Raw genomic sequence first — 19,463 nt, 5'->3', positions numbered from 1 at the left:
TAGTTTAATTTTTACTCCTGTCACTATTTTTTAAATTTAATTAATATTTTTACTTGTTATTTTTAATAAATTAAAAAAAAAATCAAACATTTTACTCTTAATATTAATTACTTATTCTTTAAATTACTTTTAATACTTATTATTAAATATCAATTAATAATGATAATATGATAAAGTTACTGTATCAATCATTATTTTTTAAATAACTGTATCTGTATGACATCAAAACGTTATAAGTAAATCTGAATGAAGGGAATACTGTGGAGCTAATTCCTTATATTGTCATTGAACTATTGACAATATCCCATAAAAATTACTTTTATTTTTTTATGACAAAAATGTCATTGAACTATTACTTTATGTCTCATATTGTCATCCTAATATTTTAACCTAATAAACTCACTTAATTAAGTTTAAATTTAATGAAAATTCATTAGATTATACCACCTCAAGTGCATAACAAAAAAATGGGTCTAATATAAAAAGCAATAAAATCCACCAAAATGAAATATAAATTTTTAAATAAACAAAAATTAGACATATTGAGTTGTTTTAAAAAAAAAATAAAAAAATACTTGAAATTTTACAGGACCATTTAAAAGAAAAGTATACTCTTTTCATTTCATATTATTTATAGACTTTTCTCTTTACATGTTTCACTTATGGAATCAGAATTTAAAGTTTATGAATTCTGATTTTTTTATTAATATGTATGCATTCAATAAATTTTTAAAATAAATATGAAAAATTTAAAACATATACATTAAATTATCTTAATTTACATTTTGCTTTTGTTCACTTATTTAAGAACAAGGAGAGTATTAACTAATCTTTTTGTCTCATATATTCTAAGTTACTTATCGATTTATAGGACTAAAATTAAATTATTATTCATCGTTATATTAATTCATTTGAAAGTATAATATAATAAAGTTTCCAAAAAAAATCTTATATTATTAATTTTGGTATTTATGAAGACACTAATAGAATGTATTAAAAAATTACAAGGTAAATTAGTAAATTATCTTTCTTATTTATAATTTTTTATGGGACGTGTAGAGAAAGGTGAATAAATAATATGAAACTGAGAGAGTGACTCCTTAAAAAATTTAAAAAATGGGTGCTATAAAATCTCATATTTTTAAAAAAATTTAAAATTATTTTCATCGTGTATAATTATAATTTATCTTTATTTAAAATCTATTTTATTTTGGTGAATTTTATTGTTTTTTATAATAAAATTTGCTTATTGCCTTTATACTAAAATCATTTTTTGTTATATATTGAGTTGTATATTTCAATGAACGTGTCATTAAAATTGAATTTAAAATGTCACTTAAGAAAATTAAGTGAGTTTAGTAGCTTAATATGTTAGAATGATAATATGAGAGATAAAGTAATAGTTCAATGACATTTTTGTTATAAAAAATACTTAAATGACTTTTGTGAAATATTATTAATAGTTCAATGATAATATAAGGAATTAACTTCACTACCATGATTTCAAAAAAATAAATATCTATTAGTAATTTTTTTGCAACTCTTTGATTCTCCATGTGACTTGTTTAAAAAGAAAATATGTTAATATATATTTTGTATATTTGTGGTTTGAGGTTGCAAAATTTAAAAGTTTTTTAAATTTTTTTGAGTTAATTAATGATTTAAAACATATCTAAAGTGTTCTATTTTTTTTTTATTTTTTAGTGAACTATCACCAACAGGGGCGGATCTATTCATTGCCGTAGGATGGCACGTCACCCGCAAATTTCGACGGAAACTCTATGTATATAGGTATATATATATATACTGATACAGTCAAATATTAAATCTGTCACCCATAATACCAAAGCACTATCTAGTGCAAGTGGCAAAACGTCACTTTTGTTGCCCATAGGTCGTGTGAATCCAGTTTGCAACATTTGTTAAATTTGTCCCTCATAATACCAAAGTAAGATCAAGTTTTGTCATTTTTTTATTATTTTTTTCTATTTAATTGGTTGATTAATTGTCCTATATATCAAAAAATGAATAATTTAATTAATTCAATCGATAAGCAGTGGCGAAGCCAGAAATTCAGTAAGGATATGTATATTTTATTCTCAGCTATGTTAAGAGTGCAAAATTAAATATACACTCCTTATGATTAACATTTAACCTCTATTCATCACATAATTTTTCGATGAAGGGTGATTTTTCGATGAAGGGTGTGCATCTGACCCTCTTTCATCGAAGGTAACACCTCCCCTATCGATAAGTTCACTTGGCACCAGAGAGTCCGTATCCGACTCTGATCACCAACTACTTTTTTTTTGAGTTTTTTAGTGAATTATCACCAACTTGTTAACTAGTTGGTGATTTGTTCAGTTTAGGACTGCTCAAAATCGAACCGTAACTGATAAGCCAACCGCAAAATTGATTTATTGACTTATTGATATTGGGTTATCGAATTAACGGTTGAAAAATAGATTAAAATTTTATAGTTAACGGTTTATCGGTGCGGGGGTGGATTACTCAATTTTCCTATTGGATAAACCGTTAACCCGTTGAGAACAATTCTAATTATTTTTTACCATTAGCTATATAGTTTAAAGTACCTATCGCTAATCCTAAAGCTCCATTTAATATTCTAAGGCTCCTTAAAATTGATCAAACCAAAACGTTGCTCCTTAAAGATCAAACAAAAATAAGTTGTTTTACTCTCTATTTTGGATTTTTAATTATAACAAGAGAGTTACATGTTTTATTAGCTAGCTCACAGGCATCATAGTTATATGACTTGATACGACTTGTGAGTTAAATTTCTTATTGATCTACTAGCCCATTAGTCTGGAGTTTGGACCATACTAGATTAGTCTTCACTTCTAATATATAAATGTGTATACTTGAAGTATATTTTGGTTAATATTTGTTAAATAAATATTTATGTGTATGCACCCTCAAAATTAAGTTTTTATGCATTTTTCAATGTGAATTAATTTATAGAATTGTAAGCTTAAGTGGAGTAGGAAAAATGGTTTTGTGGTAGATCAATATATTTGTGAGTGAAATTGTGAAAGTGAAAGAAGAGAATATGAAATGGTTGATCCAATACACCGTCCGTTAATCGTCCGATAATTACTAATCCAAACCGAACCAACCTATATCTTATTGATTGGCTAGTGGATTAGTATATTTAAAAGTCAATATCCGATAAGCCGAACCGTTAAACATATTTATCCGTCCGATCCACCCGATAAGCAATCCTAATTCAATTAGTAAATTAACAAAAATGACAGTTCAGAAAAAAACTAACAAAACTGATATTTTGGATGTGTTCTTCACCTTTCACTCTTAAAAAAAAAAAAAAACTTCATGTCAAGATAAGATCGAATAAACAAATTGAAGGTAAGGAGATTAAATATCTACTACTTTGATTTATACGAGTAATAACTAAGGTTTAATAATGCAATTTAATATAATTATTGATTACCAACCTGGAGCTTAGAAGTACCATTCATAGTTGTCTATATTTATGTGTATATGTATAAATATTATGCTTGGCACTCACAAAGTGGTTGAAATTGTTGGGTTTAACTCCAACAATGCGGGTTCGAAACTTGCTCAGCACTGTATTTTTAGAATGATTTTTAGCACTTATCTGTTTTCTCTTAAGAAAAACACATAGTGTGGGGCTATGAAGAATAGAACCCGTGACCTCTTCTTTAAAGAGAGCACTTGACAATACCAACCAGGCAAGCAATACTAACACTTGTAAAATATATATAATTATAGTTTACTCTTTGAATATTGATTCTACTATCCTAAAATATCATACGGAGTATATGTTATTGTTCAAAACAAGGTGACACCCGGAGCTTTCGAATCTTGGATCCACCTCTATAACGTAATATAATCATAACAATTTTATTTTACTGCTTGAAACAGTGATAACATTTACTATATATTTACTTGGTTAGTTGATTATGAGATTGCATGTTTCGGCTTATATGGAATTATCACAACTAACTATCAATATTTTGATGGGAAATTTCAAGAAAAAGAGAGCACAATAAAAATAATTTTTCTCTTACTTTGTTCCAGCTGTACTCATAGGTATTGAAATTTCTTATTTCTGCAGGTTTAATGAAAAGAGCAAACTGTTTTATTTTTTTTTAAATCAAATTTGTTTTAATATACACAGAGGAGATGAAAAGAAAAAATAAGTGAGAAATTATAAATGACAAATAATCAAATTCTCACCAAAACATATTTATCAATCAGTGAACTACTAAAATTTTCAAATTAGCAAATGATTTAATGTGCACCTTCGCGTCAAATATAATACTACTAAAATTGAGATCGTTTGATAGTGACTGAGGAGGAAAAGTAATTTGCATGAAATTAATTAAATATAATTAGTGACAAATATTTATATGAAAATCACATCTCATGCATTTATCTGTTCAACCCACATCAAGTACTTTTTCCTATTAATTTCCTATTTTGAAAAAAAAAAAAAAAAACATAAGAAAAAAAAGAGAGGGTACTATCACTGTCTGGACTCTGGGGGAAGATACTTACTGAATTATCATTAGCACCACTATGGTTTCTGATAGCATTAAAAGCACCCAACATTTATTGGAACAATTGCATATTATTAAACTTTAAAAGAGAAATCATATAGAAGTTGAATGGCTAACCAATTTACTGTGATAGAATTTAGTATCCAAGAAATCTAGTCAAAATTGTAAATAAGTCAATATGAACAAAAATCACAAGAAAATTCTCAATAAATAATTATTTATCAAGAATACATGATAATTTGTTATTTTAAACTTCAAAACATACTAAAATTAAAAAAGAAAACTTCTCAATTAGCAAATGTCAATTAAAATACATTACAATTTATTTCTCTAAACATTAAAAATATACTAAAATCTTAGAAAACTTACTTGAAATCACAAATTAATTTATCTCTTCAATCATGACTATTCTCAATATTAAAATAAAAAACTTATTAATTAACAATTATCTACCAAGCTAATTTATCTCTTCAGTCATGACTATTCTCAATATTAAAATAAAAAACTTGTTAATTAACAATTATCTATCAAGAATATATGATAATTTATTATTGAGAACTTCAAGAACGAATTGAAATCTTAGGAAACTTATGTCAAATCATACAAAAATTATCTCTTTAATCATACATACATCAAGATTGTAAACATTAAAAACATACTAAAATTTTAGAAAACTTACCTCAAATTACAAGTAAATTTTTCTCTACAATTGTAAAATATCTCAAATCTCTCTCTCTCACACACACAAAAACAACTTTTCAATTAGCAATTTTTATCAAGAATAATGATAATTTATTTAATGTAAACTTCAAGAATATACTAATATTAAAATTATTAAAAAACTTACCTCAAATAACAAGTAGATTTATTTTTTAAACATAGATACTATCAAGATTTCATTTGACAAGAAAGAAATCTTTATTTTAAAGTGATTCGAACATAAACAATTTAAAATTTATTAGCTATTTAGGTTATATAGAAAATATGACTTTATGATTTATAAGAAAACTTTTCTTTAAAAGAGAAAGAACGTTTTTTTTTTCTAAATATTATTTTAGGACAATTATGGTTTTATTTTGGGAAACTTAAGAAATTTTTTTCTCAAAATTTAATGAAACGTGTTTTTTATTTTTCTTTTCGTCAAAAAAATTTATATAAGGTATTTTTTTTTTTTTTTTGAAACTTTATGGCAATTAGTTGTTTATGTGTTTTATAAGGAAAAGTTTTCAAAAGATATTTTTTTCTTTTATATGTAGGATTCCTTAAATTTAAATATTATAGCATAATAATATAATAATTGAAGAAAAATTATAATGACGATTTTGTGTAAATCACAAACTTTTAATAAATGATAGACTTCACACTTTTAATATATTATAGATATGTAAAAAAAGCAATCATGCCACGCAATTCCATTTACTGTTCGAGATAGTTCCATACTATTTGATAATCGAACATTTGAATCTCTGAGATTATTCTAGAAGTAAATAAATTAGTGCCTAGATTAGCACTACAAATATATTTATCTTTTTCTTTTTGTTCATTTGACTGGCTTGAGCATAATTAGAGCATTTACTGACTTCTTGTTATGAGCAGAATAAGAGCATTATTGGTGTATTATATGAAGTGTGAACTACTCATCTATACAAAGTTGCAACTTGTTAGGTGTCTATTATCGAAGTTGGGTTGTCCAAATACGGCTAATATTGAAGGGACCAATGAGGGCAGGGTGTCAAATCATCCATTCCTTGGTTTCGAATTTATTAAGGAACAAAATATTGACTAAACATTTGGCTAGAAAGAGAAGACTCTACAAAATGCAGAGCTAAAACCTCGATGGGAAAGCAACCATGTGGAATGCTATATATACTATACAAATATTTACAACATTCTGAGTTTACAAACCCAAGACAAATAGCTGGAGCTCAAATGAAGCATACAGTAGAGAGAAGTAGATGATGCCCTCCCGAAGAAACCAAAAAAAGAAGAAGAAAGAAAAGAACTCCAGATACGTTTTGCTGCCTGTTGTGGGAGTATATTAGTAGTAGTACATATATATTTATATGGATTATTCAAGTTTGGAATCTAGTGCGAAAATTCACCAAATTTTTTGGCACTTCACTTGCTATGTTTGGTGGTCTGATTGGTCCTCTTCAATTCTCTTTAAGGGGGCTAGAATTGAGCACAGGTGCCGCCTCAGCCATGAAAATTTCATTACTGGGGCAATGTTTCTCGAGGTAGGGGGAAAGATTTCAAAGAAAGTAGGCTTTGGTGTTGAGGTACCACCAATGTATTCAATTAGTTCCTGCACAGCAAGTACATGGAACTTTGGAGGTGCATTCAGAGCAATGTTGTGCACCCGGTGCTCATAAATCTTCCCGTCTTTATCGAGCTTATACTCTGAAGTACCATCAAACCGACCATGGCTCTCCCATGGAACACGGGGAATGCCATGGACAGTCCACCGAACTATTATCATGTTTTCCACAGGCTGCCAAACACTAACAATATCAATCCACAAAGCCCTAAATAACATCCTGCCATGGAATCGTAGGGCCCAGAAGATTGATTTATAATTATCAATGCCAGTAAACGTGTTGATTGGATCTTTGAAGACAATGTCATCCCTGCAGAGAGCAGAAGAGCACCATTAGCACCTACAACATTGTTCTACTGAAGTCACAACAGGGTACAGTGTCATCACGCACGCATTAATTCACAACTAAATTACGTTCCATATTACATGCATATGCAATTCACGCAGCATCAAGGAAGTGGATCAAAATAAAAAGGGGAAAAATTACCTGCATCGGATATTAACGCCAAACAAATAGATGCATATGTGTTTACACATAAACTTATCTCACTTAACCATGGTTAGTCATGCAAATTTACTGTATTATTTTTCCCTCAAACTGCTACTGCAGCATCTAGATGATAATGATCTAATAATTACATCCTAATTATGTAACCTCTCAAGTAAACTGCTAGAAAAGAGCCTATGCCTGCCCAACTCATGATCAACAACAACCAGAACAGCTGCTCAACCCAAGGCAGTTGGGTGCTAGCCAGTTCAAAAGAAAAATATAGAAGATGTGAAAGAGATCATTCTTTTGATACTTCAAGCCCTAGGAAGTCTCTTTGTGGGTTACTGGTTGAAAGAGTGACGTGTGAAGCCACAGTGGTTTGACAAAGCAGCTACTGCTAACCCGCCATGATCCCACAACATCGAGATTCACCTAAGGCGAACAATTTCATTCCGTATATTCTCCGAGGGAGAGGACAACCGTGATCTGTTGTTTGCAAATTTGGGTAGGATGAACACTTATTTGTCTTGTCGTGATCCAACTAGAATCTATATGATCCTTCCTATGAATAGCTTAATGATTCTTGCTGCAATTCACCCAAATCTACTAAAAATTTTCATTTCTCATCTCTAGAGTTATTGCTAGCGCAAGCCACCCAGATCAGCAGCTGCATCAATCTACTTACATGCCAAACTAGTTAATGTCAGCTACAGAAACCTTATGTATCAATTCCACTCCATTCAAGCCCATTTCAGCTTCAGTACACATGTTTCATCATAGTTACACCCTTTTTTTTTTTTTTTTTGATAATAGCTGTCAACCTAGACGGAGAACCTTGGCATAACTAGTAAAGCTACTGTTCAAGCCGTGGAAACAGGTTCTAGCAGAAATGCTGGGTAAGGGTGGGTACAATAGATTCTTATGGTCCGACACTTCCCGAATTCTGCGCTCAGAGGTAGCTTTAATGCACCGGACTGCAATTTATAATAATTGTCAAGTCTTGCTACTAGCTAAGGTTTGTTCAACTAAATTAGCTCAAAAAACAGGGATTTTTTTAATTTTTTTTTTTTAAAAAAGGTAACATCAACAACTCGTAATCACAAAAAAATAGATGATTAAAAAACTCAAACCTGTAGATATCAAAGGTTAGCTCCTTATAAAATAGAGAAGGAAACTCCTCTCGAATAGTCCGAATAGCATAACCCGTATTCAAATAATAATTCCTCTTCTCTTCCTCCTCTTCTTCATTCACTTCCGTCGACGACGTCGTACTAGTCTGTACATGAGCAGAGAACTGTGCGTAAACCCCCAAATTATTCTCTAAATTCAAAATCGGAAACTCCTCTAAATCCTTCAATTTCGAATAAACCCCAACCCTAACCCTAGCACCCCTATTTCCACACTTCGAGACAGTAAGTTTCTGCATATTTCTAGGGTTTATGTAAGAAGAAACCTTCAGCGGAAAGTGACCGGCGGCGGAGAATGAGGAAAGTTCTAGCGACGGTAAAAGGGTGGCCATCGGAGATTAGATTAGATTTTGGAATAATTTTTAATTTAATTGGATAATTGAAATATAATTGAAAAATAGTTATGGGGTTTGGTTACGGTAGAAAATTATCCTATTGGTGGATGATGGGAGATATTTTAGAGATTAGGACTGTTTTATCCAGGGAAATATCTTCAATAAATGTCCAAAACTAATATTTTCGCCACTTAAATACTACTTAAGTAATTAATACTAATAAAATGGCACTTTGCAACAAGTAATATTAATAAGTCGTATTTTTGTATATTGACCTTTAAGTCGCATTAGGGGTGGACATAAATATCGAAAAATTAAAATATCGAACCAAACTAAATTATTTCGGTTTTTTGATTTTGATTTTTTAATTTTTGGTTCGTTTTTTCTTTTTTTATATAAATTTGATATTTTGGTTCGAATTTCAATTTTTAGGTTGATATAATTTGATTTTTTGATTTAAACTAAAATTTTTTATATACTTTTATTTAATATTAAATATATATATATATATATATATATATATATAAAATTTATTTTTTTTAAATTTTTTTTTTTTGAATATTTATGATATTGATATCTAACATCAATAGTCTTCTAATACAGCCCAAAGCCCATTCCAATTTCCAAGTCGATTAGCCCTACAACCCAAATCCAAAATTAAAATAGTCAATGGGCAAACAAAATAAGCCCTCACTGTCTTCACTCTTCAGGGCTCCGGTAAGCACCCGTAATATAATAGTATAACTTATTCTTATAATGGTTTGTTGTTGTTGTATTTCTGTTGATGTTTACATTTTACAGTTTCAGAGAGCCTATAGTTTGCTTCTTTTTATACAAGTGGTTATTAAAACAAGTGATTAACATTAAAAAAAGTATAAATAACTTAAATACCAACTCTTTTGGAAGTAGTTACACTCTCTACCACTTTTTTTAATTATTTTATTCTCTCTCCCTATTAATATACATAACATAGCCGACATATACATAACATTTTGTGTATATGTTGGATTTTTTGTAATATTGGAAACATAAGTTGTGTATTTGTGTAATTTTTAGTTAAAAAAATAATCCAACTCACAAATACTCCATAATTTAACCCATTAATCAAGCCCAAAATCAAAAAACCAAAATTATTAAAACGAAATAAAATCGAACTGAACCGAACTAATTTGGTTCGGTTTTCGGTGTGCCTAATTTAATAACCAAAAATCGAAAAATCCAAACAAAAAAACTAAAATCAAATCAAAAAACCGAATACCCACCCCTTATTCGCATTATCCATAAATAATTCTAGTAGTTAAAATCGATTATAAATACAAGACTTGTAATCACACTCATTATTTTAAGTTATTGTGGACATTATTTTTTCATCAGCCAAAGAATGTTACTTATATTTTTATACCTAAAATATTATTATAATATTTTTTTACCTACCCTTTGTGTACTTTCTTTTTCATCAAGCTCACACAACTTTGCATTGGTACATAAAAATCACAAAACTCTCACCATAATAACTTTTTTTGTCACTTCACCTATTGTGGTGATATGTTGTTTATGAAATAAATGGCTTGAAAAAACATTTAGCTTCTACCTTTAGCTCTTGTCCAGCAGCAAAAGTCTTTGTCATGTAAAAACAAAGAGAAGTATCTTATACAAGGGAGAACTAAATCACCTAAAACAAATGGGATATAAGTTCTTATTTACCCTGTAAAATCACAAGTTCATAGCTTAACTACAAAATCTTCTTGACAGTGCGTTCAGAAAATGTGGTGCTTGTTATGATTGCCAGATATTTCGATGAGTAAAAATTGTCATGGTGAGTTCGGGGAAGTTATTTTACAAGATCTTGCAAGTGAATAAGCTTGACAGGATTCAGTAGACACATTTTTTTTATGGTAGTCGTATTGTTATATCAGTTCCTCTTAAGTTATTTTACCTTTTGATTAGAGCTCCAGTATCACACTAGAACAATGTTCTTCTGTTTTCTGTCTTCTTTTTTTTCATCTTTAATGTTGATGGATTATGAAGAGTGCACAATCTTTAATTGATAATGTATTTCCCTTTAGATACATATAACACATGAATGATTACACAGGCTATCGTATTATATATGTATAGTACCAGAACATATTTGGTCACTAGTAAGGGCTGAGATATAGCTCAGAACTTCAGACATCACTCTTGATTGAAGAACTATAATGGGTCTGATCATCGTAGTATTTTGACCACAACATTACACCACCATACTTGGAAGAGGTTTTTATTGATGGAAGAACTTGAGAAGTGAGGTCACCAGCAGGGATGAATCCACTTCCAGCAGCTGCTGGAGCGGCCGGCAAGCCCAGGAAAATCTTTGTGGCAGGGATATCCGCTGTCCACTGTTTCCATGCAGCTTCAAGATTGCTAATATCACTAGAACTGTATTGACAAGGAGGGTTATTATAGAATTGAACCCAAACATAATCGAAAAGGCCTGTTTTCAAGGCGTTTCCAATCCAAGCATCAGGGAATGGGCACTGAGGAGCCGCTGTTAAGTACACTTTCTTGCCCATACTGCTATATGCAGAAAGAGACTTGGCAAGAACATCCCAGTACAGATTGGTTCCTCCTTCAATATCAAAGTCTATTCCATCTAAAACGGCATCACCAAGTGGACGATTTGTTGACCGTCCCCCCAAGAAGTTGTTCCAAAGATAAGTGGCAACTTGCCTCGCATCATCAGCAGAAGCAAGATAGTAACTCCCAGCGCCGCCTCCAATTGACAACATCACTTTAATTCCTTCAGCTTGGCAGGATTTTATATCTGTGCTTAATTTGGTACACTCACCAACACTTGGATCACAGTGGCCAGCCAGATTTATCATTGGTTGTTGACCATTTCCAAAGGTTGGCAGAAAAGCTATGATCACGAAATCATAGTTCTTCGTGGCACAGGTTTCTTCCAAAGTTCCTTCACCTCCATTCTGACCCCAGTAAATTGCAATTCCACCGGCATCACAAGAAGCTGCTAGTACTAGAATTACGATGGAGAATAATGCAAGTGGTCTATTGGATTGGAGTTCCATTTCTTGCTGATTTTGCTAAATGTTGAAGTGGCTTCTTCAGAAAAATTACAAAGCTGTTCTGCTTGATAATCATCAGATCGTTGCTTTTTATAGGATGAAACTTTACTTACTCGGACTTCTACTTTGTGCTTATGCTAAAAAAGACGTGGCTTCACTGTTAAGTAGTTCTCAGTTTTATTCAAATTTTATGAATGATCTTTTGTTTGTGCTTCTGGACTATTATGTTGTCTTTTTCCCCTTGTCTTCTCGGAAAGTCTTTTTGATGTTAAAACAAAGGCATAGTATTTCCTTTTACAAAAAAGTAGCCCACATTTTAAAATGTAAGTCGTATAAACTATAAACCTTGTTCACAGTTCCTCTTCCAAATACTAGCTTCTCAACGAAATGGACCGTTGCTTCAGCTCTGAAAATACTCAATACAAAAACTGAATTCTCATTATCTCTAGTTATCAGGAATATTACTTGGTTAGACAGAATAAGGAAATTATACTATGGAAATGAATTGTTAAAGATGGTTTAGTATTGAAGTTCTTGAGTCTTAAATTGCATAACTGGAGAAAGGACCAAGTAGAACTATTATCCTAGTGTATAGACTCAGTGCCTGTATATGGGAATTCGGAAGAATAAATTCTTGAATTGCTTATAGAAAGTGGTATAATATGAAGAATGACTTTTGTCCAATCTGCTGTAGTGGTTAGGACTTTGTCTTTTCATGTCGAGGACGTGTTCAGTACCAGAAAGGAATATTACTAGTTCAGGCTACTTGCACACAACCTCTACAAATTCTTTCATCTGAAAGAAAGAAATTTTCTACAGAGAAATTTAGACAAAACTTGGTTAGTTTTTGGTTGAACAAACTAAACCTAGTTGTGATTTCAGAGTTTCTGGTCCAAATCTAAATTAGAAGGTTCATAAACTGTAATGTGCTGCTAATGGACTTGATGAATACAATGAAATGGAGAACTGGACAGGACGGGGATATTAACTTGTTATGAAATACTCTCTTTACTAATCATATGCAGGCCATTAAACATCTATTTTTGGTTTCCTAGAGTAAATGCCTTCCAAAGAGAGGGATAAAGAATAGAAGTCTGAGCTCGAATGGCAATAACTTACTATAACATTCATTGCACACAAATTGCTAGGAGATGAGTAAGAGGTCTGCTAGATTTTATTGGTGCATTTTCTGTGTGTTTTTATACCAAATGATGAAACAATGTCAAAATTGTGGACTTCAAACAGCGATGATAGGCAGGAGATCTGCAGAACATGCTGCCTTTTGAGCTAAGTCTTAAATGAATATTATTTGTTGGTATATAAGGCATGTCTTGCGCCGTTCTATCAAAAGAAATCATTTTCGTATCAGAACACAGTTGGTCTTAGCTATGAGTGAATAATATATGTTGAAGCATGCATGAGACTACTAATGGATGTCTATCAGTGCATCCATTTCATAAAGAATTTTAAACCCCTATACTGTCACAGCATATTGACGGTATAAATGCCCCTTACGCAATTGAAAATGTTTCAACGTGCCCTCATCCGATCTATTGGATCCCAATCGTCTTTAACGTTATTTTTCAAGTTAAAAATGCCCCTCCCTCAACCTATTGAAACCCAATTGCCCCTAGCGTTGGATTTTTAGTTTAAAATTGCCCCTCCTCTTTAACAGAATTATGAGAGGGAACATGAGGCTTCAAATAAACATGTGGCACTGATTTATTGGTTCATGTGGCTCCAACCGTAAATAACTCAGACCCGTCGGGGTTAACCCAAAACAACTGTGGCAATTTCATAAGTTACTTTTGCCTTTTAACTAGAGGCCCTGTGTCACATTAGAACAATATTCTTCTTTTTTATGTCTTTTATATTGATGGATCATGAAGAGTGCAAAATCTTGAACTGGCAATGTATTTTCCTTTAGATACATAAAATGCATGCATAATTACACAGGAGGCAAGTTGTTATCATATTACTGTAAATTAATACACCAGATATGATCACAAATAAGGGCTGAGGTATAGTACATAACTTCAGACATCATTCTTGATTGAAGAACTATAATGGGTCTGATCATCGTAGTATTTTGACCACAACATTACACCGCCATACTTGGAAGAGGTTTTTATTGATGGAAGAACTTGAGAAGTGAGGTCACCAGCAGGGATGAATCCACTCCCGGCAGCTGCTGGAGCGGCCGGCAAGCCCAGGAAAATCTTTGTGGCAGGGATATCCGTAGTCCACTGTTTCCATGCAGCTTCAAGATTGCTAATATCACTAGAACTGTATTGACAAGGAGGGTTATTATAGAACTGAACCCAAACATAATCGAAAAGGCCTGTTTTCAAGGCGTTTCCAATCCAAGCATCAGGGAATGGGCACTGAGGAGCTGCTGTTAAGTATACTTTTTTGCCCATACTGCTATATGCAGAAAGAGACTTGGCAAGAACATCCCAGTACAGATTGGTTCCTCCTTCAATATCAAAGTCTATTCCATCTAAAACAGCATCACCAAGTGGACGATTTGCTGACCGTCCCCCCAAGAAGTTGTTCCAAAGATAAGTGGCAACTTGCCTAGCATCATCAGCAGAAGCAAGATAGTAGCTCCCAGCACCACCTCCAATTGACAGAATCACTTTAATTCCTTCAGCTTGGCAGGATTTTATATCTGTGCTTAATTTGGTGCACTCACCAACACTTGGATCACAATGGCCAGCTAGATTTATCATTGGTTGTTGACCATTTCCAAAGGTTGGCAGAAAAGCTATGATCACGAAATCATAGTTTTTTGTGGCACAGGTTTCTGCCAATGTTCCTTCACCTCCATTCTGACCCCAGTAAATTGCAATTCCACCTGCATCACAAGAAGCTGCTAGTACTAGAACTACTACGGAGAATAATGCAAGTGATCTATTGGATTGGAGTTCCATTCCTTGCTGATTTTGCCAGATGTTGAAATGACTTGTATAGGAAAAACTATAAAACTGTTCTGCTTTAGAGAGCATTAGATCATTGCTTTTTATAGGATGAAAATTTACTTACTCAGACTGCTACTTTGTGCTTATGCCAAGTAAAGCGTGGCTTTACGGTTAAGTAGTTATTAATTTTATTTGAATTTGAGGATTACTCTTTGCTTTGTGCTTCTGAATTTGCTATTATGTTGTCTTTTCCCAAATGTCAAAACTAAGGCAAAGTTTGTCCTTTTAAATAAAACTAGCTCACTTGAAAAACTAGATTTAAGAATTCAAATCTTAAATGTTGTAAACTATAAAAGAGAACTATGAATTTAATGGGGCCATTAGCCTAGTGTATAGACCAAGTGCCTGCATATAGGAAGAGTAATTTTTAAGCTTAACATCTCAAATCCAGTTAAATCCATTATCCAAATTATAGAGTGACTTGTACACTTTCATCACTTCACTCACCAAAGTGAGGAAGAAAGAAGAAAAATTCTGAGAATTAAGGATAGTAACTGTTAGTTTCGCCAGAAATGTACTCACTGCTGAAAGTCTGGCATGGATCATAGTAATTTAAGAAGGAACAATAGTAATTTTACAAAACGAGCTGCTATATTGTTTAAGTAGCAGAAATTTTTGTTGATATTTCTTGTTATTCACTTGTTCAATACTGCAGCACATATATACAGATACATAATAACTTGACTGAGTACCAACTACTTTTGAAACTACCAAGATACTTTTTAGTAATTAATACAGCAACACATTAATTTTAACGATAACTTATTATAACAATGCGCAAAACTTGGTAGATGATTGGAGATAAGAGCTCTGCTAGATTTTATTGGTTTACATTTTCTGGCGTTTACGTCAAGGTATAACAAGATGATGAAGCAATGTCAAAATTGTGGACTTCAAATAGTGATGATAAATAAGAGGTCTTCCAGATTTTATTGAAGTTATGCTATCACCTTAGCTTCATGAAAAAACACTCTTCGAAAACATGCTGCGTTTTGAACTGAGAGATGAATGAACAATATTTGTTGGCATAAAAGGCATGTCTTGCACCATTCTATCACAATGAATCACTTTGAAATAAGAAAAAGATTGGTGATCTTAGCCATGAATGAATAATATCTGCTGAAGCATGCAAGAGTATATGGATTTATTTGTAATGCTTTCTTTTGTCTCAAAACTTACTTATAATCATGACTAATGGTAATTACTTTTTAACCCCTCCACCATTTTACTCCCTTGGTGCCTCGAACTCACAACCATGAGGTTGGAAGTGGAGGGTTCTTACCATCCAAGCAACTCCCTCTTGTCATTAATCTAATGGTAAGGCGATAAAACTGACGAGAAAAAGTGCCCACTTCCGGTGAAGATTTCACTGTCAAGATGAGGCTTGAAATTCAAACTGTCCTTCGCCATTCTTGTGTTGATATTCAAACAGTCAAGATGAGCCTTAATCATGATACATAACATTAACAACTTTCTTGTTTGGTCAGAAAAGACAATTATGAATTCTCATGACTGATATTTGGCTTTGATATTGCCATATGCTGTTCTATTTTTGCAAAAAAAAAGTTGGCACCTAACTAATAGGCAAGTATTCAGCAGACAACTCCTGTTCCTTTGTGCAAACTAGTAGGGGACCTTTGTAAAATAGTTCCTACCCTTTGATTCTGCTTTTTCTCCCAACAAACTAGGGACCCCATTTTCTGTCTATGTCTGCTCTTTCTCTTTTTTCCTTTTCTTACAATTTCAAGATTCTTTTAGTCGTTACAGTAATGTATACCAGAAAAAAGATGCAATCATCACAACTCCAGAGCTTATTTTCATTAAAGTGAAAGTCATCTAACCGTTTAAAGCATCCTCATTTTTTTCCTACAAAAGACAGGATTCCTCATCCTAGGCGATTGATTATAACTCACTGTAATAAAGCATCAATGCATGTTCGTACCAGAAATCAGATGAAAAATTGGAATCTTCGAACTTATAAAGACTGAGAAGATTGACTCAAGAAGCAATATCATTCTGAGTTCTGTGATAGAATTCTGACCTAATCATTAAGTAAGAAGTGATGGAAACGCCGGAACGTGTGAATGCAAAAGATTCTATTGAAAAAAGAATCATAACAAAATGCTATTATCAAGAATTGAATTTTCTTAAAACTCTGTGCTGTCAACATTAACTAAGTTTTAATATAGTTTGTTTATCTATAAGACTTCAATTTAGCCATTCATTTAGTTGCATTTTGAAACCTTTTGGCTACAATCTGGGGGGGATCATTATCTCTTGGTCTTTGAATATTTCACTGATATATTGCTAAACTATTGTTTCATTGCTTTCTTTTGTCTATTTAAGTCCTATCAGTCAAGACACAGAAAATACTAATACTTTAAAACAATCATTTTTCTACCAGAAGCATGTAAGAAGCTGCAATTTTTATTGTATTAAAAATTGCAAAGGGCCAAATAATATCACTATCTAAAGCATGGCCAATGGCTTCAATATGTCTGCTAATACTTGCAAGTTTTTTAATAATATCTCCTTCTGCCATTCCTCCACAAAACGAGTATCATATGTCATCAAATTGTCCTTTAGTAAAATTTTGGTCAAAGAAGCCTTAAATTAATCTCTCTTAGATTAGAATATGAAGAACTAAATTTAAATTATAGATTACTTAAACATATTTCTAGAGCTGGAACACCTCATTGCATTTTACTGATCCATACGGACAGTCCAGTGCACCAAAACTATCACTATGCGCGGTGTACGGGGAAGGGTGCCCTACCATAAGGGTGTATTGTACACGATCTTACCAAAGCTTGAACCCGTGACTTCCTGGTCATATGACAGCAACTTTACCGGTTACCCATGACCTCCTGATCCATACTTTAAATTCATTTTTTCTTAAATAATTTCATTGCTCCAAAGTGGAGCTATCACTAGGAATTTAGTAAATGCTAAAATTCTTGATTTAGGGTCATAGGTTAACAATTCTTTGCAGTTATGCATTTATGTTTTTGCAAATATTAATATTGTATTTATTTGGACGGCAGTGATAATATTAGGTACGGCATATGCATCAAAAATTAAGAAAAAAAAAAGGAATTCAACAGATAAAGTGATTACGTAAATATTATGATTACTTTGACAAAACAAAAAGAGATGAATTGTCCAAATAATTAGTTGCTTGTTTAATATGAATACAACATGTGTTGCTGCTGAAATTTGTTAAATAAAATATCTATGTAATTTGTAATTTTTGATGTCACTATAAAATAAGCTCACGTGGAGTTTCTCTATTCTCAGCCAAGCATTTACTTTTATACGGATTTAACTTATATACGCTGACACCTTAAAAAAAATTTAACAGTAAGTGTCAACGTATTTTAATCTGTTGTAGCGGTAACCTGTAAACTCTTTATATAAGCATCTCATTTCCCTTTTCCTTTCTTCACATATTATAGTATACTATTCACTATGGAAAATTCCCAACAACCTCTTGCCACAGAGAGTTTTTCATATAGTTGGTTGTTGAACAGAAAACCATCCATTGATGGCCTAACAGAATTCCCTAAACCCTCTTATAGTAGTCATGATGATCATGATGATGTTGATGAAGAGTTAAAATTTATCGCTTATTCGAAAAGATTCCTAGAAGAAGCACAAAATTTCAACTTCGATGTTCATCCTGTTTCTGAATCTGTTCATGCTGATGAAATCTTCTCTGATGGACATATCATGCCTCGATATCTTGACAGATCAAAAATTGAATCTTTTCAAGAAGCCTTCAATGATTTCAACACCAATTCATTAGTACCCTCAACTAGTACTCCTCCCATACCTGTCTCTAAGCTTTCAGATTCCGCAACTAGTCGAGCTAATTTTCTTGAAAAATGGAGGAAGTTTTCGCGCAGAATCTTGGTTAAGTGGTTTGGATTCGTTAGGCCATTCTCCAAAAGAATAGCAAATTCAAGAAAAAGTACTGCAAAAGTTGATGACCTTCAAAGAAAAGTAAGTGAAATTCAAAGCTGCAAGAGTACTAGTACTACTGATACATCATTTCAGGGATCTCCTTGTCGAATGTTGAAATCTTATTCTGTTGTCAATTGGGGTGGAAATGATAACAACCAAAGAAGTAGTAGTAGTAGAAGAAGAGTTAAGAGTTTGAGAAAGGTGAAAAGCTGGAGCAATATTAATTCACCACAAGAGACTTATTCCCCTGTAAAAAGACCATCCAATAATCATTCTACTGATATTTGCCGCGATATGGAGAGCGCGATTTCTGATGCAATTCTGCACTGTAAGAGATCATCTGGTATGTCAACTGAGCTTGATATCGATCATGATGATCATTTTAACCAGATGAAGCAATTCTAGATGTTGAAGTTCATCCTTAAATTCTTTTCTCAGATGTATATTTAGATTTTTGTCTCTTCATACAAATAATCTATCATGTATCACTCAGATTCAATATTTTGTACATTCTAGGTGAAAATGAAAAAAAAAAAAAAAAAAAGCTATAGTTGGGATTTATTTAA

The 19,463-nt window shown here is 32.1% G+C and overlaps 4 protein-coding genes across 4 annotated transcripts; 1 reads left to right on the top strand and 3 right to left on the bottom strand.

The window, feature by feature from the left end:
• Positions 1-6,401: 6,401 nt before the first annotated feature.
• LOC107839254 lies at positions 6,402-9,090 on the bottom strand. Its single transcript, XM_016682664.2, has 2 exons — positions 8,500-9,090; positions 6,402-7,189 (listed from the first exon to the last, which is right to left on the bottom strand). The coding sequence occupies exons 1-2, from the start codon at positions 8,886-8,888 to the stop codon at positions 6,688-6,690; spliced, it is 891 nt and encodes a 296-aa protein (XP_016538150.2). The 5' UTR covers positions 8,889-9,090; the 3' UTR covers positions 6,402-6,687.
• Positions 9,091-10,930: 1,840 nt separating this feature from the next.
• Positions 10,931-13,811, bottom strand: LOC107879742 (hevamine-A). Its single transcript, XM_016726690.2, has one exon. The coding sequence runs from the start codon at positions 11,954-11,956 to the stop codon at positions 11,060-11,062; it is 897 nt and encodes a 298-aa protein (XP_016582176.2). The 5' UTR covers positions 11,957-13,811; the 3' UTR covers positions 10,931-11,059.
• Positions 13,812-13,853: 42 nt separating this feature from the next.
• Positions 13,854-14,961, bottom strand: LOC107879743 (acidic endochitinase). Its single transcript, XM_016726691.2, has one exon. The coding sequence runs from the start codon at positions 14,959-14,961 to the stop codon at positions 13,990-13,992; it is 972 nt and encodes a 323-aa protein (XP_016582177.1). The 3' UTR covers positions 13,854-13,989.
• A 3,325-nt stretch (positions 14,962-18,286) lies between these two features.
• On the top strand, positions 18,287-19,463 carry LOC107879248 (probable membrane-associated kinase regulator 6). Its single transcript, XM_016726325.2, has one exon. It carries the CDS (start codon positions 18,403-18,405, stop codon positions 19,300-19,302), a length of 900 nt encoding a protein of 299 aa, XP_016581811.2. The 5' UTR covers positions 18,287-18,402; the 3' UTR covers positions 19,303-19,463.

This window comes from Capsicum annuum, chromosome 8, assembly GCF_002878395.1.
Source record: "Capsicum annuum cultivar UCD-10X-F1 chromosome 8, UCD10Xv1.1, whole genome shotgun sequence".
In the NCBI taxonomy this organism is placed as follows: Eukaryota; Viridiplantae; Streptophyta; class Magnoliopsida; order Solanales; family Solanaceae; genus Capsicum; species Capsicum annuum.
This window is presented reverse-complemented; position numbering and strand designations above follow the sequence as displayed.

Bases quoted from the DNA above. Each gene is read 5' to 3' on its own strand.
- LOC107839254 (XM_016682664.2), bottom strand. From the start codon at position 8,888: ATGGCCACCCTTTTACCGTCGCTAGAACTTTCCTCATTCTCCGCCGCC. The intron at 7,190-8,499 runs GTTTGAGTTTTT...TGCTCTCTGCAG, and splicing joins CTAACCTTTGATATCTACAG to GGATGACATTGTCTTCAAAG.
- LOC107879742 (XM_016726690.2), bottom strand. From the start codon at position 11,956: ATGGAACTCCAATCCAATAGACCACTTGCATTATTCTCCATCGTAATT.
- LOC107879743 (XM_016726691.2), bottom strand. From the start codon at position 14,961: ATGCTCTCTAAAGCAGAACAGTTTTATAGTTTTTCCTATACAAGTCAT.
- LOC107879248 (XM_016726325.2), top strand. From the start codon at position 18,403: ATGGAAAATTCCCAACAACCTCTTGCCACAGAGAGTTTTTCATATAGT.